The 26,721-nt window shown below is 36.0% G+C and overlaps 2 protein-coding genes across 2 annotated transcripts; both read right to left on the bottom strand.

Moving 5' to 3' along the window:
• Positions 1-701: 701 nt before the first annotated feature.
• On the bottom strand, positions 702-3,971 carry LOC136822602 (tubulin beta-4B chain-like). Its single transcript, XM_067078864.1, has 7 exons — positions 3,794-3,971; positions 3,425-3,533; positions 2,885-3,142; positions 2,307-2,617; positions 1,800-1,981; positions 1,264-1,550; positions 702-1,029 (listed from the first exon to the last, which is right to left on the bottom strand). Exons 1-7 carry the CDS (start codon positions 3,848-3,850, stop codon positions 896-898), a joined length of 1,338 nt encoding a protein of 445 aa, XP_066934965.1. The 5' UTR covers positions 3,851-3,971; the 3' UTR covers positions 702-895.
• A 1,598-nt stretch (positions 3,972-5,569) lies between these two features.
• LOC136822669 (solute carrier organic anion transporter family member 4C1-like) lies at positions 5,570-24,760 on the bottom strand. The gene is made up of 9 exons (XM_067078960.1): positions 24,175-24,760; positions 19,716-19,907; positions 18,856-19,244; positions 17,652-18,063; positions 16,944-17,127; positions 16,392-16,518; positions 15,647-15,846; positions 14,849-15,066; positions 5,570-5,787 (listed from the first exon to the last, which is right to left on the bottom strand). The coding sequence occupies exons 1-9, from the start codon at positions 24,326-24,328 to the stop codon at positions 5,582-5,584; spliced, it is 2,082 nt and encodes a 693-aa protein (XP_066935061.1). The 5' UTR covers positions 24,329-24,760; the 3' UTR covers positions 5,570-5,581.
• Between the last annotated feature and the right edge of the window lie 1,961 nt (positions 24,761-26,721).

The following is a 26,721-nucleotide window of genomic DNA, read 5'->3' as shown; positions in this document are numbered from 1 at the left end:
TACATTCCTAGTGTCATTGTCCTGGCTGCTCAGCCCATACAGTGCACAGGATATTATGCTTCACTTGTTTGATTAGAGTTAAGGTACACATCACATCCCCAATGTTACCCCAAAGCAACCCATCGACTTTCATGTCATTTTGTTTAATAAATTTCGACTCAATTCAATTATATTGTTTCCATTTATTGTCGGATCCATGCTAGGCAAAACAGGATCTTCATTTCGGGCAACAGACTAAGTGAACTCAATTCAGCCTTATCCTTGATCCCCATTAGGTAAAACAGGATTACCATTTTGGAATACTACTCATGATACTTTTACTGTGTTCATTTCATTAATCTTCCACAATAAGGCCAAACATATGTCCAATGATATCCAAGGCAGATAGTTCCATTTAGGTCTAACCTAAGGGTGAGGGGGCTCTATATCTTAATATCTTTACCTATACCTTAAAGGACTGCCAAAATGTTTTATTCATTCGTTTTAAGTCGTTAAGTGTTTAGACCCCACCTAGTTACCTGGCTGTCCTTATCTCAAGACTTATTTTGAAAGAGAAATGACTGATAACGAGCCCGAAGAAGTGTATAAATAATTTCTTTTCGAGCCAAGGGTGCTGGTTTGTACATTTTAGCCACCAGGTCACCTGGAACAATCGTATTTTTCCTGTAGGAAAGTGGAGGAATTTAGGAAATACTGGCAACTTTCATTTTGAATATTTCTTTTACGATAAATGATAAAATAAATACACGGCTGCACTACCGTCATTGATACTTTCTATAGCATATCTACAAAATTTCTAACTAAAAAGTAATAAAGGAATATAAAAATGAAAGAAAACTTATATACGAATGACACTTCAATTGCGGTGGCATTTTTGGGATTGTTTGAAAATTGCTTACTCAGCATCTTCTTCTTCCTCTTCTTCAAATTCTCCCTCATCATCTGCGGTGGCATCTTGATATTGTTGATATTCAGACACCAAATCATTCATGTTCGATTCTGCTTCTGTGAATTCCATTTCGTCCATACCTACAAGAGAAAGATGAATTTAGGATTTATTTGTGTTGCGGTGTATAAAATTTAGAGAGCTTAATTGGTGCTGATACAGACAGACTTTAAACTTCTATCTATACAATTTAGCCTGCTTATTATAAGGTAGCTTTGAGTCTATGTTGAGGAAATGTTGGCATTATTCGAGGACGTGGAAAGGCGCCAAAGACAGCGATGTATGACATTTGATCTATGACACGAAACAAATCTCACCTTCTCCTGTATACCAATGCAAGAAAGCTTTTCTTCTGAACATAGCTGTGAACTGTTCACTAATTCTCTTGAATAATTCTTGAATAGCGGTACTGTTACCAATGAACGTGGCTGCCATCTTTAAGCCACGTGGTGGGATGTCACAAACGGCTGTTTTGACGTTATTGGGGATCCATTCGACAAAGTATGAACTGTTCTTGTTTTGGACATTCAACATCTGTTCGTCCACTTCTTTCATTGACATTCGACCACGGAACATTGCAGCTACAGTTAAGTAACGCCCATGTCTGAAAGCGAAAAATGAAAGATTTAGTTTAAACTATTTTAAGTTTTTCAAACAAGTGAACCTGTACATAAGTTGACTAATTCAATCGATTTGCGTACTATCCTTGTGTACCTAGTTAAAGATTTTAAAATTTCCTATATAAGAATAACACTGCCTGTGATAAGACAAATTTTTTTAGTAATGATAGTGTCTTTAAGGGGGGGGGGGCGTTTCCAAACATTTTCTTTCAAGGGTAAACAGTCTTTCCTACCTGGGATCACATGCAGCCATCATGTTTTTGGCGTCGAACATTTGTTGAGTGAGTTCAGGGACGGTCAAAGCACGGTATTGTTGTGAACCACGTGATGTGAGAGGAGCGAATCCGGGCATGAAGAAATGGAGACGGGGGAAGGGAACCATGTTGACAGCAAGTTTACGAAGATCTGCGTTCAACTAAAGAAATGTTTTAAATATTCTTTACCACTGAATTATAAATTTAGTTAAAATAACACTATCGGATTAACTCACTAAAAATTATTTAGGTTTCATTGGTTGAAAAGTGCATCACGTGACTGTTTGTGGCGAAAAATACCAGTTTGCATAATAAAAGTTAAAATAGTTTCTCAGGAGTTAATAGGTTCTTGTCGAGGTAATTTTTTAAACTGTTAAAGTTATTGTTGTTCATTGGAAAAATGCTACGTAAGGGCACGCTGAATACTCAAACCACTTTACTTGGACATCAAATTTCGAATAGCTTTTCGTAAAAAAGTAACTTTACCTGTCCGGGGAATCGAAGGCAAGTTGTAACACCACTCATAGTTGCGGACACCAAATGATTCAAATCGCCATAAGTGGGCGTGGTCAATTTCAAGGTTCGGAAACAAATATCGTACAGAGCTTCATTGTCAATGCAGAAAGTTTCGTCTGTATTTTCGACCAATTGATGAACAGAGAGTGTGGCGTTGTAAGGTTCGACGACAGTATCGGAGACTTTTGGGGAAGGAACAACACTGAATGTGTTCATGATTCTGTCGGGATATTCTTCACGGATTTTGGAAATAAGAAGAGTTCCCATACCGGATCCAGTTCCTGAGAAGAAATACAGCGATTGGTTAGAGAAGAGGTACTTTATTTAGATCTAGGCTCGGCATTGCTCTTAAATTGTTTTTATTTTGGACGATTTTCAGCCATTTTACTCTATAAATTGTTTGTATAATAAAACTTTTCATCAAGTGCGTTAAAAAATATTTTTCAAAAACACAATGTCTCTTGCAAAAATTAGAACGTCACTGTAAATCACCAGGATCAACATCAGAAACCAGGGAACATTCAAAAGACAGTAAAATTAGTACGAACCTCCACCAAGGGAATGTGTTAACTGAAATCCTTGTAAACAATCACAACTTTCAGCTTCTTTGCGTACTACATCCAACACTGAATCGACAAGTTCAGCTCCTTCAGTGTAATGTCCTTTGGCCCAGTTGTTGCCAGCTCCTGACTGTCCGAAAACAAAATTGTCCGGTCGAAAGATTTGGCCGAAAGGTCCGGAACGCACTGAATCCATAGTACCAGGTTCCAAGTCGACGAGAACCGCCCTTGGAACATATTTCCCACCTGATAAAAAATGTATTAATGTAACAATCTCTAAATTCTAAATAAGCCATATCTATATACGTCCGAAATGGGTAAAAATGCTCTGTGACCATTTGATTAAAATTAAGGGGATGCTTTACAAAAACCTGACGTTAATCTCAAGTCACAAGTTTTTCTGCCTCATTGAATGAGTTTCCGAAATTCCTATTTTTTGGCTCACATTTGGAAGGGTTCCCATTAACTTTGAGTGTCTTTGAAACTTGACTTGTTTAATTACTCATGACGTTTAATTTCACTGCTTACCAGTAGCTTCATTATAATAAACATTTATTCTTTCCAATTGCAAATCTGAATCGCCATGATAAGTTCCAGTTGGGTCAATACCGTGCTCGTCCGAGATCACTTCCCAAAACTAAAATTTTTTGAAAATTGAAAGATTGAAGATAAGGGTTTAAAAGGAATTGAATCATCTCAAGTCAAGGGCGATATCTCAACAGAAAGGCCATGAATGTAGAAATGAATGTAGAAAACCCATAAGTTGAAAGAAGTAAACGACGTAGGGCTTCATTTACAAAAATTAAAATTGCGCAAAACTTCTTTTTAATTAATTTATATACAGAAATTAGGAAAAAAATTGAAATTTTCAACAAAGTAACCAAAAATTATCTTCACCTTTGCTCCAATTTGGTTTCCACATTGGCCAGCTTGTAAGTGAACGATTTCTCTCATCTTTGCAAAGTTATTGAATGAACACTGAAGGAGCTTCTACTGTCTTGTGTTGTTGTCGTTTGAAGACTGTTTGATTATGGACTGACAAAATTCAACTATTTATGAGTTACTGTTATTCCCTGGAGAGAATTTAAAGAAAAAAGAAATATGTAACTAACTCTCTTGATGATAATGTGATCCAATTATCAATTGCCAGGTGATATGAACCCAAAATCATTATAGGGAAATACGAATTATTTTATTACTTTTAATTACCTTTTTGAATACACGTCAAGCACAACTAAAGTCCATTGAGAAAATACCAAGCCTTTTTCCATGGTATTCAAATAAATAGTTGAATGGGAGATTTTATCACATGACATAATAACTGTGGTGTGTTGTTTAAAACCTGTGTAGGAGTGTATCAAACTCCCTATAAGACATACGAATCAATACACATTTTTTATAAGAACAAATTATATATGAGAACATAAAGCTTCGTTGGCCAAAATGTTAAGAACAAGTTAAGAACATTTTAAGGGTTTACAGACTCTAGAACACCGAATTTCATTGGACAGTGAATGAAAATCCTCAAAAAATCGCTAAAATAAGAACATGTTTAGGACATTTTAAGGCTTGAAACTCGAAAAGTTAAGGGACATTCCAAGGCTTCAAAAATTTTGGATGTTTTTATAAAAAAAAGGGTAGAAAACACTCCCCTTTTTAAACCACTAGCGATCGGTATCAAAATATTGAAGAGGTCTTGTTTTCAATTTGTCTTATAAACAAAAGGTGTCATTAGAGATCTTATTCACGCAGAGGGTGGTAGGATTATTTGAGAAAATAGGAAGGTTATTCCCGTTGAAAAAAAATGAAAAAAATAAAATAAGAAATTGCTGCAGTGGCGACTTAGAATGGTAATGTTCTGCATATTAATCCCTATGTTAATTCCTGTGTACCCAGCACTCTCCGATCACATATGAGATAGGATTGAGACGGGGTTGTTCCGATGAGGTTCAAAAAAAGTGTTACTGAATGAAACTGAAATCCCAAAATTTCCAATTCTTTCCCGAATTCCACCAAAAAAGTACCCTACGAGGGACTGATTTTTCTATTTTGTTGTTTTTGCGACCTTACCTGGGACTCGTGGATGTGAAAAAGGTACCCTGACCAGCAGCACATTCCCGTACCCATCCCAGGCAATTTCTCAGGCACGAAGTATGGTGCAGGTAATGCATACTTTTTTATTGGTCTTCTTTACATGAAATCAATAGAAAATTTTTTGAAATGTCATTCAAAGATTTTACACTTCCCTCAAGCTGCAACACCATGCTAATCAAAATGTGATCTTCCGAGAAAGAGACAATTTCGGAGAAAGAGACGATTCTTAAAAAGTCCTTTACCTTTAAAGGAGCGAACTTTAATTTTACGTTTCGTTGTTTTCAAATATACTGCCACCGTCCCGCACAAATCCGGCATCCTTTTTTTCCTATTTAAGTATATCATTTTTAGTTAACAAATGAATGACTGTATCCAACGAAGGCTATCTATAGAATCGTATAAAATGCGTGAAATAAGAAATCATATAAATTATCTTTCAATCCAAAGAATATATACAAAAACTATTATTATAAACAAAATTTTATTCTTAAAAAAAACAGAACAATAAGAACGGTATAGATTTCATTTTACAAAATTATTGACACTTTAATTCAAAGATATAAAAATTTAACCTTAAAGATTTAAGTAAATTTACAATTCAGTGTTTTCTTGATTTCTATCACCGAGGTTGTTATTTTGGTCATTATCTTTCTCATCTTCGGTGACTTGTAGAGGATTAGTTTGTCCAATCTCGTCAAACGTTGTATGTTTCCCATCTATTACTTCCACACCTTGTTCTTCTCCATGTGGATCTTTGTATACCCAAATGGCCATCAGGAAAAATGCTAAATTGATCACTAAAAATATAAACAAAAAATTTATTAAATTTCCGACGTTCGAAGATAGTTGGAAATTGTTTTCCTTCCGTTTCTATGCGAACATGTTTTCTACGCATGCGTAAGCATGGAGTCTGGGACTATTCAAAAGGGCTGACAAGCCGTGTGTAGATCACTCGGTCTTTCGACTCTGGTTAGCAGCACACGTGGACTAACTTTGAAACAAACATGGCTACTACCATCGAAGAGATTGAAAAATTGTTAGAAGATAAATTAAAGGAGAAAGAAACAACATTGATGGAAAGGGTCAACGAAAAGCTAAAACGTTCTTGTGAACATGAACTAGACGACATTATTAAAAAGAGAAAGATTGGTGAACAACAAAACTTTAAAAGAATCGCAAACAAAGATCAATACGAAGCAAACGAGAAAGTCATTAACTGTTTGAACGACGTTGGAAAAGCTTTAATGAATGGTAATGGTGGTGAGATTATGAGCAATTTGCAAAAAGGTAAGAAGTTTCTTGAAGAGAGGCAAAGACATATTTTGATTGCTGATAGAGAAAAACACGGTTGGAACGTTATAAGACATTATAGATCCGACGCACTTGCTGTCGATGAAGATGATGAAAAAAGGTTGGCAAGGTCTAGAAGGCAGGCCGATGTAGAAAGAAAAGGCAAGGAACAATCAAAAAAGAAATTTTCTACTCAAAATATACCTATGAAAAGAGATAACTCTAGAGACTACAGATCAGATCGTCCTTATTACAGAGACAGGCTTTTCAATACTTACAGTACGAAAAATTTTTCTAATTTTAATAGGGCATGCTTTATATGCGGGAAGCAAGACCACCTACAGTACACTTGCCCAGACAGACACGGAAAGTGAGAACACTAACTTTGAGGTTTGTTCGTCCGAGCTTAGCGACAAAACTTGTGTAGTTGGGAGATTGAAAAAACATTCTGATTTTTGGAGAAATACATTAAAAGCTCCATCTTTTGTACAAAACATTATCGATTTCGGTTACGTAATACCTTTTAACGAATTCCCAAAAGAGTTTTGCGAAAAGTACAATGCAAGCAGCTTAAAACACAAAGACTTTGTAGACGAGGCAATTTTGAAACTTTTGAAAAACAAATGTATTTCAGAACTCAAAAACGTGCCAAAATTTTGCAATCCTCTTACTGTGGCAGAAAATAAAGGAAAACTGAGGCTAGTAATCGACTTGAGGAACATAAACGATCACGTCGTAAAACACAAATTTCAATACGAAGACTTGCACACACTTTCAGAAACTATGAACAAAAACGATTTCTTTACTACCTTCGACCTAAAAACAGGTTATTATCACATCGGCATTCGCCCTGAACAACAAAAATTTCTAGGCTTTCAATGGACATTTAAAGACAATTCAACAAGATATTTTCAATTCGTAGTACTCCCAATGGGATTGTCAACAGCATGCTATGTTTTTACGAAAGTTCTTAGACCATTCGTGAGCAAATGGCGAGGTCAAGGTATCAAAGCTATAATCTATCTAGACGATGGCATACTGAGCGGGAAATCACAAGAGGAAACCAGCGAGGCTTCAGATATCGCCAGAAGAGATATAGAGAACAGTGGCTTAGTTTTAAACTTAGAAAAATCCGATTTTAACCCGCGGCAAGAAGGTCAATGGTTAGGCACCGTGATCAACACAAAAGTAATGAAATTTTTTGTACCTAAAAACAAAGTTAACAGTTTACTACAAAGGATAAATACGGCTCTTTCGCAAGCTTTGGTCTGCGCCAAACAACTATCATATATCGCAGGACACCTTTCTTCAATGCACGCCGCAATAGGACCAAGCACGCGAATGTTTACTAGAGGGATCTACCGCGACATCGAGAGCAGAATTTCATGGTATAATTTTTTCGAGCCTTCCACAGACACAAAAAGCGAACTTAAATTTTGGTCAAAAAATCTTAAAAACCACGATGGTTATTCTATGAAACACAGCCCAGCTCATACAAAGGTGATTTTTTCAGACGCAAGCGACTCAGGCTTTGGAGGTTTTGTATGCGAAAGATTGAACAGAAAGGTTTGCGCAGGGAGTTTTTCGTCTTTAGAGTCATCATCAAGCTCAACTTACAGAGAACTCTTAGCAATAAAATATGTGCTTCAAAGTTTTTCACGATTCTTGACAGGAGAAACAATACAGATTAACACAGACAATCAAAACGCTTCAAGAATTTTAACTATAGGAAGTACAAAAACAGATTTGCATCAACTATCTCTTGATATTTTTCATTTAACAACGAAAAACGACATCATTTTAAGTCCTAAGTGGATTCCTCGAGAAGAAAATGAACTTGCCGATTATCTCACTCACGTTAACGATTCAGACAATTGGTCAGTCAATCATTCGTGTTTTCAATTTATCTCTCGTCATTTCGGACCTTTCACAATGAGTCTGCTAAATGACGTGCCCTACGTGCCCACGTGCCCTCATTTTTTTGACGTGCCTTCGTGCCCTACGTGCCTTCGTGCTCGCGTGCCTTACGTGCCCAACGTGCCTACGTGCTCGCGTGCCCTCCGAAATTTTACGTGCCCGACGTGCTTACGTGCTTGCGTGCCTAAAGTTTTGACGTGCCCTCAAATTTTGACGTGGCCTCGAATTTTGACGTGCCCTCGAATTTCGACGTGCCCTCAAATTTTGACGTGCCCTCGAATTTTGACGTGCCCTCGAATTTTGACGTGCCCTAAAATTTCGGCGTGCCCTCAAATTTTAATGTATTGTCAAAATTAACAACAGTATTGTCACTATGATAAATTATACACTACACTTGGTTGGGGTTTTAAAGTTTGCGCTGTTTAAAGAAACACAAACTTTTCTATTTGGTCAGCAGATTTAAGATTTTCAGCGTCACTGGCTTTATGATGTTTTACTCAAAATGTTCTCCTTAAAGTGGAGACAACATACGATCTTGCCAAAATGGAAACACCATTTCTTAATACAAATTTCCAAAAAAATTGGCATCGAATTAAAAAAGTTTTTATATAGGGAAACGAAAAACTATGAGACTGTCTTTGTGCAAAATTTTAAGTTGTATTTCGATGTGATGCTTAAGATTTGAAGGGATTTCTAATGCCATACCTCTATTAAAATCTTAAAAAATTCCTTCCTATTTCAAAAAGTTCTCATACAAATTGTCTGTGTCTGCACTTTAAATTCAAAAGAAAATAGTAAATCAACGATATTCTTATGTGTGAAAATAAGCCGACACTCGAAAACGATGGCTTTCGCGAATATATTCAAGGACAACCTTATTAAAAGCTGTGAAGCGTGTGGTGTACTGGGGTGTACTCAATATGATGATGAGTAAATACGGTGATTTTTGATTTTTACTCTTTCTGTCGACTTTTTGCGATTTTTGTGTGCAAAACGAGGAACATTTTAACTTCACAGAAGAATTCATAGGAGAGGGACGAAATGTCTTCTGATAATGAATCATCAAGGTCAAAATTGGAGGGCACGTCAATTGCAGACAATTCGTCACGTCTTGTCACGTTTCAGGGCACGTCACCTTTCGTAAGCACGTCGGGCAGTAAATTTCGGGGCCGCGAGCAGTCTCACTGGGCACGTAAGGCACGCGAGCACGAAGGCACGTAAGGCACGTAGGGCACGAAGGCACGTCAAAAAAATGAGGGCACGTGGGCACGTAGGGCACGTCATTTAGCAGACTCTTTCACAATAGACCGCTTTGCAGATAATAACAATTCGAAACTTAAAAGATTCAATTCCAAATTTTATTGCCCAGGGACAGAAAACGTAAACGCATTCACAGAAGATTGGAGCAAAGATAATAATTGGCTATGTCCCCCTATTTCTCTTGTGGGTTCTACAATAAAACATCTCAAATTATGCAAGGCTAGTGGAACTCTTTTGGTGCCTGTCTGGAGATCTGCTTATTTTTGGCCAATATTATTCCCTAATGGAATTCAAATGGCTTCATTTATTAAAGACTTCAAGATTGTAAAACCATTTTTTATTTCAAACAAAAGTAACATTTTTCATGGTTATACCAGATTCGATTGTATTGCGTTAAAAGTTTCATTTTCGTAGCAAATTATCTTTTTAATAGCTATCGTTTCGTGTTAAGAATCAATTGCATACTACAGTGTGTTCCGCAAAAAAGTATACTCAAATAAATAAAGTCAACTTTTGAAATAAATGATGATCTGTTTTGAATGATTTTTAAAACTACTGAAAGCATAGCTATTCAGCTTTCTACTGTCCAAATTTCATTTCTAACAATTCTTTTTTAAGTGAGATATGACGCTTTTACTACACCCTGTTGGAGTTTAAAAAAAGTCGAGATGCATCATTTTTATTACCAAAGAGTTAATTAATTTTTGATTGACAGGTCTGTTCTGTTTGTCAATTTGATGAAACTTTGCATTTTGAAAGATTGACCTATGCAGCTTGGAAATTAATTATCTCATTAACAAAAGGCTTTTCCAAAGGAATTCTTTCAGCAGTGGAAATAAGAATGATTTTTCTTTCTTTTGCATTAGAAATTTAGATTTTTTATATCTTTCTTCCAATTTGAAATTAACGTTACTTTTTAGTGAAGTAATTATGAAAAAAATTACTTGATCTCCGATGTTTAAAATCTACACCTTTGCTTACTTATGACTTGATATCTCTTGAATCGAAAATTCTCTTGCAATGAATCTTTGACCACAAAAAAGCTTGATGGTTATGCTTTTAGCTGGTTTAAAAATTAAGCTCAATATATAGATAGTTTTTTCAGAGCTACGCTTTACTTATTGAGTATACTTTTTTGCGGAACACACTGTATAATTAACCAAACGGTGATTAACTTTTTTCTTTCATCTACCCTTTTATCTTTTACCTTTTACGTTCACTTGTTACGACTTTAATTAATATGACAACACTAAAAAATATAAGTAAGACACTTATTTCGACTTGTACTAACACAGAATAGTAGAAGAGAAGAGACAACGCGACCCTGCTTGAGGTAAAAAATTTGTATTTTTTTTAGATTGGTATACTGAAATAAAATAAGAGAAATTTAAAGCTAGCTACACTTACAAACGTTTAAAAACAATTATTACTGAGAGCATGAAAAGGCAAGAAGGCCTAAGTTCCGTAGTATGGAAAGCTGAGAGCACGAAAAGGCAAGAAGGCCTAAGTTCCGTAGTATGGAAAGCTGAGAGCATGAAGAGGCAAATACGACCTAGGTACCGTAGTATGGTAACATCGAACATTAAATCAAATCGAACTTAATACGAGTTTCTTACTAGAATTAAAAGATACGAGCGTCTTTAGATTGTGTAACAGTTTTTCATGTCCTTAGAGATTTTCGTTTTAGACACAAAATCCTGGTGGAATCAGTCATTTGAGAACACAGAACTTAACAACCTCAAATACTCGCTAACGACGGTGCTCGAAGCTTCACACGCAAAATCAACAAACGATAAATACTCCAAAGCCTGGCAAAAATGGATAGAATGGACATCAACAAAACCAGAAATTCAAGCAATACCAGCAAAACCACTCGACGTCGCTCTTTATCTTAACCACCTGAGACTCACCAGATCAACGAAAGGATCAGTCATTTCCGCATTCTACGGTATCCGATGGGCTCATATTATGGCAGGATTAAATTCTCCAACCGAAGACCCATTCCTACAGTCAGTCCTTGAAGGATGTTCAAGACTCACAGCAACCCCAAAGGAAACAAGCTAGATGCTGAATGGACCTACCTGATGATGAAAGTTAGATAGCAATGCGAGGAGAAAAAAATCAGTCAGAAAATATATCGTTTAGCGAAAATGCATAACGCAATAAATTCATCATTGATTGTTGATGGGGGGAGAGGGAAGGGTTGTAGGGAAAAATTAATAGAAAGTTCTGGTCGCAAAAATCAGTTTTATTGACAATTGAATCATGCTTGATGGTGAGCATTGTTATCAATAATGTTTTTGTGTGAAGAACATAGAAATACAAGGAAAACATATAATGAAAATCTGCAAAGACGGCGATTTCCGGCATTTTCAACCGGAAAAAATTTTTTCTCAAAAATCGAACTCGGCCATGTTTTGAGCATTGCAAATACGCATCTTTCTGCAAAAAATCAGAAAAAGCTAAAGATGAAAATTCGAGAAAATGTAAAAAAAAAAAACGGTTTTCCGGCATATTTCTGACATTTTCGGCCGGGAAAAAATATTTTTCGAAAATCGGGCTCCGTCACATTTTAGGTATTGTCATTTTGCATCAGTGTGCAAAATTTCATGAAAAAATATAAAGTACAGCTCGAGAAATTCAAGAAATACCGTTTTTCCGGCGAAAATAGGCTGTTCCGGCGATTTTTAGAAAGTTCCGGCTTCAAAAATCACTTTTATTGACAATTAAACCATGCTTGATGGTGGGCATTGCTACAAATAATGTTTTTGTGTGAAAAAACAACGAAATATAAGGAAAAAGTCCAATGAAAATCTGCAAAAACGGCGATTTCCGGGATATTTCCGGCATTTTCAGCCGGAATAGAATTTTTCTCAAAAATCGGACTAATCCATGTTTTAGGCATTGCTAATACGCATCTTAGTGCAAAAAATCAGAAAAAACTAATGATGAAATCTCGAGAAAATGCCAAAAAACCGGTTTTTCCGGCATATTTCCGGCATTTTCGGCCGGAAATGAATTTTTTTCGAAAATCGGGCTCCGTCACATTTTGGGCATTACCATTTTGCATCTTTGTGCCAAAAATTAGGAAAAACTAATGAGCCAATCCCGAGAAAAGCTAGTAACGAACGGACGAACGAACGGACGAACGGACGAACGAACAGAGGTTAATTTATAGGACCTACAGCCCACCGGGGTAGGTCCAAAAATGGAACCATTAGAACCAGAAGTAATCAGAAAGCTAGTCGACAAATACAGAGAAGACCACACAATTCCAAATCTTCGATTCTTAGTACTTGCGACGATAGGTTTCACCGGATTCATGAGAGTAGAAGAAATTCTGGAATTGAAACTCGGAGACGTACGCATCAAACCCGACAGGTTAGAAATTATCGTAGAAAAGTCAAAGAATGACCAACATCATGAAGGTAACAAAGTTCCAATTGCTAGATTGAACTCGAAGTACTGCCCAGTTAATATCTTTGAAGAATTTTTGCAAAAAGCCGAACTTGATATTTCAAAGGACAAACAATGTTATTTAATCCCAAGAATTTTCAAATGCAAAAAAGGCCACAGAGTTTCCAAGACTTTAGGGTTCGGTTATTCTAGAGCAAGAGAGATTTTCTTGAAATTTGTCACTCCTTTTAAAGAAGAAGGTGTTCGGTACGGTTTGCACGGTTTGAGATCAGGCGGAGCCTCGGCCGCAGCCAACAACGGAGTAAGCGACAGATTGATATCAAAACACGGACGTTGGAAATCCGAAAAAGCCAGAGACGGTTATATCAAAGATAGTATGGCCACTAGAATGAGTATTTCTAAATCCTTAGGCTTGTGATTATTACTTATTTTCTTTGTCTACCACCTACCATTCTTTTTTCCACTCGGAACCACAAGACAATGCCTTTCAACGAAACAAATGTGTCAGTTTATTGGGAGGGGTTTGATTGTGAGTAAGATTAGGTAGGAAATTAAATTTCCGACGTTCGAAGATAGTTGGAAATTGTTTTCCTTCCGTTTCTATGCGAACATGTTTTCTACGCATGCGTAAGCATGGAGTCTGGGACTATTCAAAAGGGCTGACAAGCCGTGTGTAGATCACTCGGTCTTTCGACTCTGGTTAGCATACTTAGCAAATATTTTCGACCATTTCAATTATATCCAATTTTTTCTTTCTTCATGTTTACATCAATACGCGACAAAGGACAAAAAGCAACAAAAGAATGTCATCAATACCATCGAACAAGCGTCAAGACCACAAAAGAAGAAATTTTATATATATATATTTTATTGTCAGTTATAAAACTTGTTATATTTATAATTGGATGGAACTTCGGTTTGGCGCAACAGTTTTCTCTTGCACGTTCTCTACGTTTGGCTCCTCAGAGAACACCTTGTTTCGCTATTTAGGGCAAGAGTTTTTCACCTGATGCATCAGGACTATCACAAAAGATCAGTCCTCATCCATAGGGGTTAAAATTTTTTAATTGTATAAATATTTTTTAAGTCAATTATAAGAAAACTCTCTATTAGGGAAGGAACAACTTACTATCCAACATCGTGTAACATTTCGGAATATCGACAACGCGATTATCAGCCCAAAACTTTTCCCGGCGAGATATGCCAAAACACAGATGCTTTGCCGACTACGTGCCAAGAAAAGAGACACACAAGAAATGATTGCATCCGACCGACTACTTACGCGACCAACCCATAATATAAATGATAACTCAAACTAGTTATTATTAATTTTTATATTATATAATTATATATACTAGAAACATGTAACCACTGCTAACCGGAACCACAAGACAATGACTTTCAACGAAACAAATGTGTCAGTTTATTGGGAGGGGTTTGATTGTGAGTAAGATTAGGTAGGAAGTAAGTTCCTGTTAACTAAAATAAAAAAATGCACCGTAAGGGTCAATTTTCGCCTTAATTTGACTAAATTTTCTCTGCGCTATAAGGGTCCGATTTCAAATTCCCAATTTTGGGCCGCACGCAGGGTCGTTTTTGAATTAAGTGCCCCCGGGGGGGGGGGGCTGTTATCCTTCTGATGCATTTTTCACGACGATGGCTTCAGCAAAGTGGTTTTATTGCTAGGTCCAGTATAATGCAAAATTATGTGCTTGTTTGTTTATTAGTTTAGAATAATTGAGCATTTATTTTTGAAGTGTGAACGAGACTTTAGGAATTACTTATCTACTTCAAAAGGTAAAGAAACTTCCCATGGTCTTCAAGAAAGCAAATCCCTTAGTTTAGGGGCGACTAAATTTAATAATTTTACCAAGACATTACCTCTCATATTAGATATTACACCTAGAAATCATATTTTAACACCTTCTAAAAAGACTCCCTTTATGGAAAGAGCTGAAAACTCAATTGACTTACAATTACCAGCCAGTGAAACATATTTGATTTCATTTGAAAGTGATTCCAATTTATATTCAGCACAATTTGTTTTGGCACCACAACTATCATATTTCCATATCAAGCAGGTGGAATCGAACAATTGGCCAACCACTATAGGTCCTGGTAACATTCCCAACAATCGAACCATCAAGAATTGAAGACCCATGGCAAACGAACGCTGATTGGCTGGTACCGATCTAAAGGGTAAAATGAGTATTATATTTGATATTAAAGGTTTTTGTTTTTAAATAAGAGTAATATCGTTTGCTTACTCATCAATTTTAATCTACGAGGTTTTCACATTGAATTAACACAGATGTGGAGCAAGATTGGTCATCAGAAAGAAGAAAAGAAAAATATTTTTTTGTTTACATCAGCACAATAAAACAATAGGGAGACACTGTCCAGATATGAAATATGTATCTGATATCAAACAGGAACGCTTATGTAAAAATAAAACGACGACTATTTTGAGCGCTCCAGTCTGAAATCATTTGAAATTACATCCCTGTCTCAGCGCCCCGGAGGAGCTTTTAGTAGAGACCGATTTTCATCAAGATTTCAACGGCGATATAGATAGAATCCATTGTTTTCAGTTCAAAATGCCAATGTTGATAACATTTGTGGGAAGTTTATTTTCAATTACATTTTACCCTGCTTTAACGTATCTGATGAATAACTTTCACCATTGATCTTTAAAATCTAAAGAGTTATTACATAATTATGCTAGAAATATTTTTTCAAAAAATGCAAACTTTTCCCAAAATGGATGCTTACCTCAAAGTAATCATGTTTTTGGGAGTAACCCCAATAAATGACGTCATAATCGTTAATATGATGAAGATTAAAAAGATGTAAATATTATCACAATTTTGATCGCATTTTCCTTCAGTTACACTTTGAACCATTTGATAAGCATTTTCATTTGTTTTTGTGGACACGTTGAAAGGTGTGACGCATGCGCAGTTTGTAAAATCCTAAAAAAGTAAATCATTTTTCACCTATCAGCCCACAAAACATTATAGTACACAGGTACAAAGACGTCAAAATTCTGTGTCTTTATGAAAATCAATGACTTTGACGTTAATTTGAGCCATTTTCTTCATGACAAACGCACGAGTTATGGAGAGCTTGAGTCAAATAGCAGAGTTGGTAATAATAGTTTGAAAGGAAAGAGAAAACAAGGCGTGATAGTGTTGCATAATGAAATTCGAGTTATGGAGGCTCCAGTAAAGAGAAGCGACCGTAGTGCAGTGGTAGAGCATCCGGGCTACGGTTCGCAAAATTGTTGGTTCAACCCCCCAGCCGGGTCATACCAAAGATTCCCAAAATGGTACTCGATACCTCTCTGCTTGATGCTCAGCAATTAAGATAAGGATCAATGGTAAGTGGAACAATCCAGGGAGAAAGAGTGGCGCCCTCCCCTACTTTCGGGTAGATAGCTATCGAAAGAGGAGCTTTCGGGTCACCTCCAACTGCGGTCGCAGACTTACTACTTAACGAGGAGTTTGAAGTAACTTACAGTAATATTGTTTTTTTGAGTTGTGCAACCAGCCATGCAGGGTGATAGATATGTGATGCTATTTGCACACACCGGATTGTAATGTTCTTTTAAACACCCACAATTGTTATTGCAGAATGCATTGGTGCTATAAGTAGAAAAATATATCAATTTAATTTGAGAAATTTGACTACAATTTTTCATTTTATTGATGATACTTACGAAGATTAATTTTTGATTTTTTGATTTTTAATTTTTGATTTAAGTTTAAAAATTGTTAGATTTCTGATTTTTGGGAAATTTCAATTAATGATCTCTGTATATAAAATCGACCAAAATGAAAGACGATAAGAATACCCCAAAAATCAGTTCTTTTGTCACAACAAAGGCCCCCTTTTTCTCTAATAGGAAAAAGTCGCCAAGAAAGCTCACATAAAAAAAAGAGGTACAAGGATGGTAAATTTTTCACCTTCAAGATAAACACAAAGTCGCAAAAACAGTCCCTCGTATAGAACCCTTTTAATACAAATTGGGTGACATTAGACGATAAATCCAATGAAATAGAAATATTACCCGTTATCGAAAGTAATAGATTGTCTTGAGCTGACAAGATCAATTGGATCGCAACCTTTGATTTCATAAGAGAAAGCCATAAAGCAATTCAGTACACCAAGAACTATGGAAATGATGGTAGCTTTCTTGATGGATTTTTTGATATCCAGGAATCGCATGATGATTGAACCGATGATAAGACCACCTGAAAGAAAGAGTTTTTACATTAAATACCTTATCGGCTAAAACTTAGTCGGCACTAAATTTTTGCTTGGTGACTAAAATTAGGGCCGACTAAAAATTTGGGCCAAATTAACTGTAAATAGAACCGCTTAGGCGGCCCTTAGTGACTAAATTTTGACGAGGTGACTAAAATTAGGGCCAACTAATTATTAAGGCCGACTAAGTTTTGGCCGATAAGGTAATCCTTTTATGACCATTTTTAGAAGTCAAGTAAGCGATAGAAATACTTGCCACTGAAGTAAAAGAGATCTTGGAATTCTCCATATTTCCATCTAAACTAAACAGAATCAACTTAGTATACGATGATTAGTGACTCTGCGAAGTGGTATAGCGAGGCAATGAGGCAATTTTTATTTTTTTAAACTATCCGAAAGCTTTCGCGGAGAAAGAATAAATACGACGTTGTTTAAACGTTCATCTAATGCCATGTGGATTTTATTGGCGTGTTAGATGGACGTTTTTAACAGTTACAAATCAAATTTTCACCTAATGCACCGATGACAAGAATAACACCAATCATTGAATTAGCTTTGGTTGGATCAGCTCCATATTTCATGGTCAAATACTTGGAGAAAAAAGGTGATACTCCAGTAGCAATGAACATCTTGGCACTCGATGCCAGCAACACCAGCACTAAATATTTATTCTTCAATAACATTAAAGTGGCTTTTAAGAACCCTATAAATCCTCGTTTTCGTATTTCTTCCAGCTCTTTTGATTCTTCCTGTACATGACCTTTCTTGATGGCTTTTTCACGGATTTTCAAAGCACCTGGCATTTTCTTTGGAAATAACATTAATATGAAACCGTTGAAGACCAAGATCCAACCCAATGTTGCAAAAGGATACCACCATCGTCCAACGTATAAAGGACTTAATTGATCAATACCATCAGGAATCTAAGAGATAATTTCAACAAGAAATATAAAATAAGGGTAGGGGTATAAATCTACTCTACGACGAACTGACCTTATTATCAGGAAAAGATAAAGGATATTTAACAACAAATATGAAATAATGGGTAAAAGGCGTATAAACCTATTTATGGTTCTGTTTACCATACTTCAACCTCAAAAAATCCACCGTGCCACCACGTGCCACCAAAATATTTTCATACCACAGTGGAGCTATGAGACTCACGTCGAATATATGTCAATATCAGCTCTTCTCGGAGAAATATTGGAAAGATATTCCCAATTCAAAATTTCGTGTCATTATAAACATTTTGTTTGATTTTACTCGTCTGATGATTTTTTTCTCACACCAGATTTCATAAATGTAACCGTTTGATATGCAAGCATTTATCTTCAAATTTTTGGCCAGCAAAAGTACGAATAGAAAAGTTAGAGAACTTTTTAGAAATAAGAGTATTAATCATTTTTCAAAATCAAAGTCCTTCGAGCCGCCATGACAGTTGTCCTTTGCGGACAAAGCCTGTACATTGATTGTTTTCTGAAACAATAGAAAGACAATACTTCGCTCTCCACCGTTTAATTCGATGTTTATCCAGAGTCTCTATAATAAATCCATGATGCTACTGATATTAGTGTATTACATAGATTATAAACCACCCCAGTCTATTTATCAGCATGATAACGCAATCATTATCATTATAACTTGCCCAAAATCAAGCATGATGTTAATTTAATTGCCCAATGTAAAATCTTTTACAGGAAAATATAAAACCTTACCTTCCCATCCATATTGGTATATTCATTCAAAAATCCAGCAGCTGCTGAAAACCCAACTGACGGTCCCAGAATAATCATTCCATACCAAATCCCGATATAAATCGGGGAATTTTTTGGGGAAACATTTTCATCTAGATAAGCTGCACCAAGAGTATTAAGTGGAGTTGCACCAATACCCATCAGCATGTTGGCAACACAGAGGATTGTTAGATAAAGACCAGATGAATTATCGGTGATCGTGCACGAGTGAGATGGAAGATCTATTATGGTGGATGATGAATTGTGATGACATAGCTCATATTTGTTATAATCGAAAGTCGCAGTGGTACTCAAAGGTTGGTAATCTCCTTTCATAAATTTTGGTAAGGAATAGATAAATGCTCCGATGCCTAGAAAAAGAAAATACCAATATTAAAAAACGAGACCCTCATACGAAACTCAAAATTCTACCCTGGCTACTTGATATACCAAGTCCGATCGGCCCATCGGCCCTTTATAGACAAGTCCTTATTACAACGGCCTTTATAACGCCAAAGGCAAAAAATTAACGCCAATAGGGGCCGGCGTAAAAAGAGCCAATAAGGTACCAGTTCGAACTATTATAATGATTTTGATTGAATTGTCAAAGTTAATATGAAATTGGTCTATCCAGATATTGGAAGTGTATTTAAGGCTACTCCAGATAGAAATCTTTTACTACTAACTTTTGACTAATTTTATGCTTAGCCCCTCAGACATGTCTATTTCAGCTTTATGAAATGGTGATTTTGTTATAGCATATTTCCTATGTATTAATAGATATATCAAAACAGTAGAAGTGCAAACTCTTGTGCAAAAAAATGACTATAGCAAAACATTACCTATGAGAATACTGCCAGCACCTAGCCAGGTAGGTTTGTGCCCTTTTTCTCCATAATAACTAACAAACATAACAAAGAGGAAGCCAGTCAGATCATTAGAAGCCAGCAGGATACCAGATTGTGTACTAGTCAATCCAAATTCTCGTTCGATGTGAGGAATGGAGGCGTTGATGAAACCACTGACCAGCATACCTAAAAATATGAAAATGAGACCTTTAAATTCTCAATTTTCATAATTTTCGAGACAAAGGAATATAAGGCAATCTTCATCAGCTACGACCTTCTTCTACAGTGATCTCTTTTGAAACCTTGGTCAAACCATTGAGTTTCAAGTTAAAGTCTAGAGAAGAATCTTCAACCTTTCCCAAGCAACCTGAAGTGATGCCTTAAGATTTGTATTTCGTATGATAGATTGAATCTAGCAGTTTCTTTATTTTTGCATTGTTCGTTTTTTGAAAGGTTGATTTAACGTAGGCTTAAATCACAGTTTAAATTTCATTGCTGAGCGCAAATAAATCGTACGGTTGTTTGGCCACCCTCCACCCATTAGGCCTGGCTCCCCTTTGCGAGTGACGTCATATTCATAAGGGCCTCTTGCCACTTTTGCTCAAGTCGATTCTACACTGAGAAAGCGCTCCCGATGAAATTTTCACCCCCTCCCTCCCTACAGAAATGGTTATAGGCGATCCTCGCTTATTGTCATTACTTGTATTTGTTGGGACAAATTTTCCCCAAAACTTACTATTCGAAGATTAGCCATGCATGAGGGAGTGCCAAACTCTTACTAATGACTCTGATTACTCTCAACCCTCTGACATAACGACCATTCTATCCCTATCAAAGTCTTAGGTGAATGGAAAATCAAACATGTTGGTAAATGTCACTGCCAATCCAGCGCTCGTATGAAAAAAGCGAGTCGTGAAAATTATGTAGGAAGTGTCATATTCATTGACTTCCAAGCTCGAAGGGCTATAGACTCGAAACTCCTGGATGGGAAATGAAACCACTTATTTACCATCCAGAACGCCCGCGCGTGGTTTTTACACAAGCGCCGGATTGAAAGTAAAATCTATCGCTAGATATAAAAAAATTCAGCCCTCAAAAACAAAAAAAACACTCAATACAATCCGTCGTCATGATTGCGGCACGTTCTAGATGCGTTCTGGATGGGATGGGAAATAAGTGGATTCACTTTTTCTTGCCTGAGAAAGGTTAGAGATTCTACTGTAAGGATTCAAACTCAATGATCAAATCTAATATTCGACACTAACCTTTCGGCTACGACTTATTGGGATACTAATGACTAGCATGAATTTGAATACAGTAAAAAGAAACGTGTACACCTCTCCATGACTTTATTCTGAACAAGATCATTATGTTTTGAATATTTTTTCATTTGTAAAAACTGTATCATTTATGAAAGTCATTTGGGAATTACATCCAATTTTTAGTGTGGATGAAACGACCTCAATTATTTTAAGTCTGAAATCAAATATTTTTGATAGCAGTGTACACAGTGGTGGCTTTCTTAATCTTAAAGTGTGGATCACAGTGTATGGTTTTATACAGTTAGAAGTAGATTAGGTAGAATGTTTAATCGTTAGGGTTATTTCAAAATCTTGCATGGTTAGAAAATATTGGTTTATAGAGCTTTGGAGGTTCATAAAAATTGTTACTTTTTCATCCATTATTTCTTATATGGAAATCAACGTCATTAATTTTGAACAGTTTTCTCGCCGAAAGACAAACATAGGCAAAATTATTGACAGAAATTGTTTGCAAAGTGTAATTCAATCACAAGCTAAAATTTCAACCGAGCCGCTAATCATTTTGACCTTTTCGTTGCATGTTTCAACTAAAAATACTCCTTTTAAAAGCTATTCTGTAAATAAATTTGATCGGTACCAAAATATAACAGTATACTAGAATGAATTGACCAGTTCAAAATTAATGTCTTCAAGTCTTCAAGTTACTCCACTTAATTCGAAATTTCCTTAACTCGAACGAATTTGCGATCGCCGTGCATGTTCGAGTTATGGAAACTCCAATGCAAATGGAAAATCCAATTGAGAAAGAAGATAACGACGGTTAGGGAAATAGTGAGTGAAATATAAGAATTCTTTTTGCTCTGTGTTTTAGCTTGGGTCCAAAGTTACTTATCCTGCGGATTTTCTCACTTTTTTGAGTTTTAAGCCTAAAAATGTTCTTAATAATTTCACATTTTTTTTTTTTTTTTGAAATCTCCTAAGAATTTGGGTCTTTAAATGTTCTTAATTTGTTCTTAGCACTTTGGCTATCGAAGCCTGATGTTCTTATGTAGTTTGCTCTTATAAAAAAACTTGTAGCCATTAACATATATGAGACCAGGGCCATGGTTTGATGGTAAATCTTCCATTTCTAAAAACTCTATAATAATTTATAAGTTGAGCGTGCTGACCTTTCTTAAGCAAAGATGTTCTCAAAACGTTTATTGACAATCTCAGCGAGGCAACCGTTACACTGACAGGTGACTGCGAAATGACATAAAGTCGTTTAGTTTTTTCCATGAATATGCTTTTTCATTTCAGACTTTCTGATATGTTAAGGCAAGTTCCTTGGATAAACGTTCAGAGATTATCTTAACGTTTAATTATATAACATGGTGAGTCCCCATGAATATACAATTCTGATTACACGTTTTTTTTATAAGGAACCTTAACTTTGCTCTGAGCCTGGAGTTCCTTATTTTTACAGAGAATTTCAGCCTCAAATTTCCTTATCGAGTTCCTTATTCACATAGCTGCTAAGTTTGGATTCGCAAAAGTTGGATTCCCTAAAACTTGTTTTCTTATTCTCAGCCTGAGCAGTTCCTTAACAATTCCTTATTTTTTGAGTTCCTTATAAACGTGTTCCTTATAAAAAAAACGTGTATTTAAGATAAACATTTTTAGAAGCTAGTTACTGCCTTGCTATGGTAGGTCCGTGTGTTGTTTTCCAACAAATGTCGGGTTAAAAGTAAAATTTAGCGCAAAACTTGAATAAAAAACGCTCTCACACAAGGAGGTCTATAATTTCAATTTATCGTGAAGATGCGGCGCAAATGTTAATGTTTCATTTATTTTGGTCTGGGGGATATTGAGGATTAGCCAGAACCTTTCCAACAACCAAATTTTTAATTCGTTTTAAAACGCAATAAAAAGTAGTGGTTTCGTCAAAAGGCTAGCTGAGGATTCGCTCGGCTAAATATTGGTGACACTGTATACAAATTTACTGCGTTTATAACTTTTATATCATATTTTTGTTCATATCACCCAAACAACAATACGAACAAAATCCATCGACTTTGTCAACAAAAAACAAGCAAACGTAAACAATAAACACTTTTGCAGACGTAATTCTGCTTGAAACCGTTTTGTGCAGTTATGCAATAGACTTTACAGTAACATTTTCGTTGGGAGCACGTGGTAAAACGAGAGATACTTTGTGTATACACGTTTTTTTTTATTAGGAAACTTTTAAGCCTTCGGATGTTCTTAAAAAAATGCTCTTAAAATGTTCTTAATATTTTGGCCAGCGAAGACTTATGTTCTTATATAGTTTGTTCTTATAAAAAAACATGTAAAAAACAGACATATTTTTCCGATACAGATAACTCTCGCTAGTTCGAACTCGAACGGGAGAGTCTAGTTTGTTCGAATAATAGAGAGTAATAGACCTTTTCATAAATTACGTCACGAACATCACTTGCCTCGTATTCAAACAATTTCCATGGTGATTATGTCTCTTGAGACATTAAATTATTTTTGTATGAATAGAAAGTAGTTTCAATAAAATCCGCTGGGAGTTAATCGCAATGGCAATAAATTCAAAACGAGGCAAGTGATGTTCGTGACGTAATTTATGAAAAGGTTTATTTATACAAGGGTTTTTGAGAACGAGTTCGAATCATAGAATTATTCGTATAATAGAGGTTCGAATTAGAGAAAGTTTACTGTACTTCAGGTTTTATCCTTTTTCATCAGTTGGAAAAGATAACGAAGCGATTAATTATATTTTCCCCATTCCAAGGAGGCAGGAGCGGCTACATCGGTCAAAATATATTGAGAATTTTTGTTTATTCCTCTTTTCAGCATTTTAAAGTTCGGGCGAGAAAGTGGCTTTTGGATTATTTTTTAGATTTAATCGAATATTTAAATTTGGGTGGGGTTTATAGACTTCCAAGTCATATTCTGAGCCCTATTGGACCGTTCTTGAACTTCTGGATCCTCAGATCCTAAGGTCCGAAGTCTTAAGTCTCATGTCAAATCAAATAAGGGAACGTATCGAATAGTAGGAACATCGAATTTAGGAGAGTGTCAACATATATAATCAAAATCTTGTCCCAGCTGACACACAACCTTGCCAACGTTCATCTAACAGTATATGGACGTTGTGAACGTTGGATAAACGTTGTAACAACGTTATGTGCCAGCTGATGTACCTTGTACGAGTGAGCAAAGTGAGATGAAGGGTATAAACCAATGAATGTCTGCAAAGAATTGAAGACATTTCGGTGTCCAGTCACGAAATCCACATAAAAATGTTCGTTCATCTTCGTCCTCATTTCTAACCTTCAATTTCTCCAAGTTGGCCATCTTTAGATGGTGTTGACCTTGTAAAAGGTATAACTTTTCGTCCTTGCTGTGAATTGCTGCCAAATAAATTTCTGTACCGTTCTTTTGGTTTAAATTACGTTTCTTCTATCGTGCCGTATATTCCATGGATTACAATTTTACAATCAGTTGAAACGGGCGAAATGCTTTCCGGAAAAATCTTCCACTTGACAACCTTTGCAGAATTTTTCTAGCCTATTAACGATTTTCTGCCTTTTGGCGAAATTGATTTAGCAGCTAAAAATCTCTTGCTCCCATGAAAATAATTTTCGCTATAAAAACTAAATTCTTTGCATTAAACTCTGACAACAAACTGTCAACGGTCAACCTCTAACTGACTGATCGCAAATTGAATTAATAAAACATCGTTTCGTTCAATCGGTCAAGAAAAAAATAATTTAACGCCAACCTGCCAAGTCTTTTGATAAATACGCCAAGACATGAAAATGGAGACTATAATTCAAAAATAGATAGATCAAATTATAAAGTTTGTATAATATGTGTTTATTTTTGATCACATTGTATCATATGTACGGGACCCATCATATTAGATTGACAGAATTTGGGAAATTATGAAATCGTTTAAGGGTTACTATGGCAACTCAAACATTGTCTAGGTTGCGGTTCTGAACTCTTCGCTTGAGCTACTCGTATAACTCATCTGATGACCTTTGCTTAATTTTATTCTATATGGACCTGTTAGCCTTTGGACCAGTCTGACCTTTTTTTGTAAATATCGAACAAAAGAATAATGACAACTCCATCAAGATCTAAGATAGAATTTTTTGGCATTTCGATCCAAAGTAGCATTGAAAAGAATGTTTTATAAATTGTATAGATTTATAAAATAAAAAAGTTGAAATATATTACGAGCCTCCGAAATATGGCACAATTAAGAAACTTGGTACATACTTTAGGCGTAAAACTTTTGCGAGCAGAAACTTTCACGAGGTCGAAATTCACGACATTTACTTTCGCGAATTTGAGGAAATAATGTTTTACGCGAGCATAAACTTTCGCGAATCGTAGGATAAAAATGAGAATTTTCGAATAAAAATTGCCTTAAAAGTGAAAAATATTCCTTAAATCCCTTAAAGACGGTTGCTCTTCGACATTAAAAAGGCATTAAAGGATAATAATATAATATGCCCAAAATTTGATATTTATTACGATTTCGAGGTTTTATAGATTTCCGACTTTTTTGAGAATTTTTCGCGAGTATAAGCTTTCGCGAATTACCCTGTTTAGAATTTTCAAAGACATTTACTTTCGCGAAAAAGGCCAAAATCCGCGAAAATCGCGAACTTTTCCGCTGCGAAAGTTTGTACGCCTAAAGTAATCTAGCAAAAATACCTGTAAAAACCAGAAAGATTTTTTATTTTCTTCTATTTCGAAAAATAAGAACAGCCGAGCCCTGAACCAAAATTGACTAGCGGTTATTAGCGTGAATTCTTTTTAAAATTCTGTAATTCTTCCTCCTAATGATAATTCTTTTTTCGTATAAAAATGAAAAAATTAATAAATGTGTGGTTGGTCGGTTGAAGGTTGAAGGTTGATTTTTGTCTTAGCTTGCAAACTTTTTTGTCACAATCTTGGTTGCTTTCTGTTGTGCGTGAAAAAAAGTATTTTAGTGTCAAGATGATAATGACCATTCATTCATGCTGATCTTTAATCGCATGGCCCAAAATATTTGCTTTTTGAAATGCATTTGCCATTGACTGTAACCTTTAAATAGCCGTATTGTATAAGAGTTGCGAACCCGGGGGGGGGGGGTTGCAAAAGGCTGGCAAACTTTTTTGTAAAGGTTGCGAACCGGGGGGGGGGGTGGGCAGTGGGTTTACCAACTGACGGTATGTGCGTCGACAAAATTTTTTTTTACAGTGCAAAACAATCGGTGAAATTCATACTTTTCAACTGTTTTTTTTTTTTTTTTTTTTTTTTTTTTTTTAAACTCTTTTAGAGCAAAAAAAGATTTTCGAGCAAAAATTAGCAATTTTTCCCAGATTTGCTGAAATTTCCACCCTTACAGTGCATTTATCAAACGTCCACCCTTACGGGGCATTTCTGATATTTTGAAAAACATATCCTTAACCACCGCACATACCCGTCGGTCAATTTGCCTGACTACCCCCCCCCCGCTGGGGTTGCGAAGCGATCCAGACTCCACCTCTATTCGCAAGTTGCTAACGAAATAAGAGGCTTATAAAAATACATAATGAGACAGAGTTGTCGTATGCTTTAACGCCCCGGGAGTACTAGGTTTGCGGGATGACGGATACGTGGCGCCCGACTTTAGGGACTAAAACGGACCCTTAGAGGGACTTAATGTAGAAAAAAACAGAAGTTTTGTGAATTCTGAGACCCTTAATGGGACT

This window comes from Clytia hemisphaerica, unplaced genomic scaffold (assembly GCF_902728285.1).
Source record: "Clytia hemisphaerica strain Z4C2 unplaced genomic scaffold, Clytia hemisphaerica genome assembly, whole genome shotgun sequence".
Lineage (NCBI taxonomy): Eukaryota > Metazoa > Cnidaria > Hydrozoa > Leptothecata > Clytiidae > Clytia > Clytia hemisphaerica.
This window is presented reverse-complemented; position numbering and strand designations above follow the sequence as displayed.

What these genes read in the sequence shown, in the direction of transcription:
- LOC136822669 (XM_067078960.1), bottom strand. Translation starts at nt 24,328, where the DNA reads ATGGCCAACTTGGAGAAATTGAAGGTTAGAAATGAGGACGAAGATGAA. An exon ending in TGCTGGCAGTATTCTCATAG is followed by an intron (nt 19,245 to 19,715) that starts GTAATGTTTTGC and finishes TTCTTTTTCTAG; the next exon opens with GCATCGGAGCATTTATCTAT. An exon ending in TCTATTACTTTCGATAACGG is followed by an intron (nt 16,519 to 16,943) that starts GTAATATTTCTA and finishes TTCTACTTATAG; the next exon opens with CACCAATGCATTCTGCAATA.
- LOC136822602 (XM_067078864.1), bottom strand. Translation starts at nt 3,850, where the DNA reads ATGAGAGAAATCGTTCACTTACAAGCTGGCCAATGTGGAAACCAAATT. An exon ending in AACACATTCCCTTGGTGGAG is followed by an intron (nt 2,618 to 2,884) that starts GTTCGTACTAAT and finishes ATTTCTTCTCAG; the next exon opens with GAACTGGATCCGGTATGGGA. An exon ending in ATGGCTGCATGTGATCCCAG is followed by an intron (nt 1,551 to 1,799) that starts GTAGGAAAGACT and finishes TTTCGCTTTCAG; the next exon opens with ACATGGGCGTTACTTAACTG.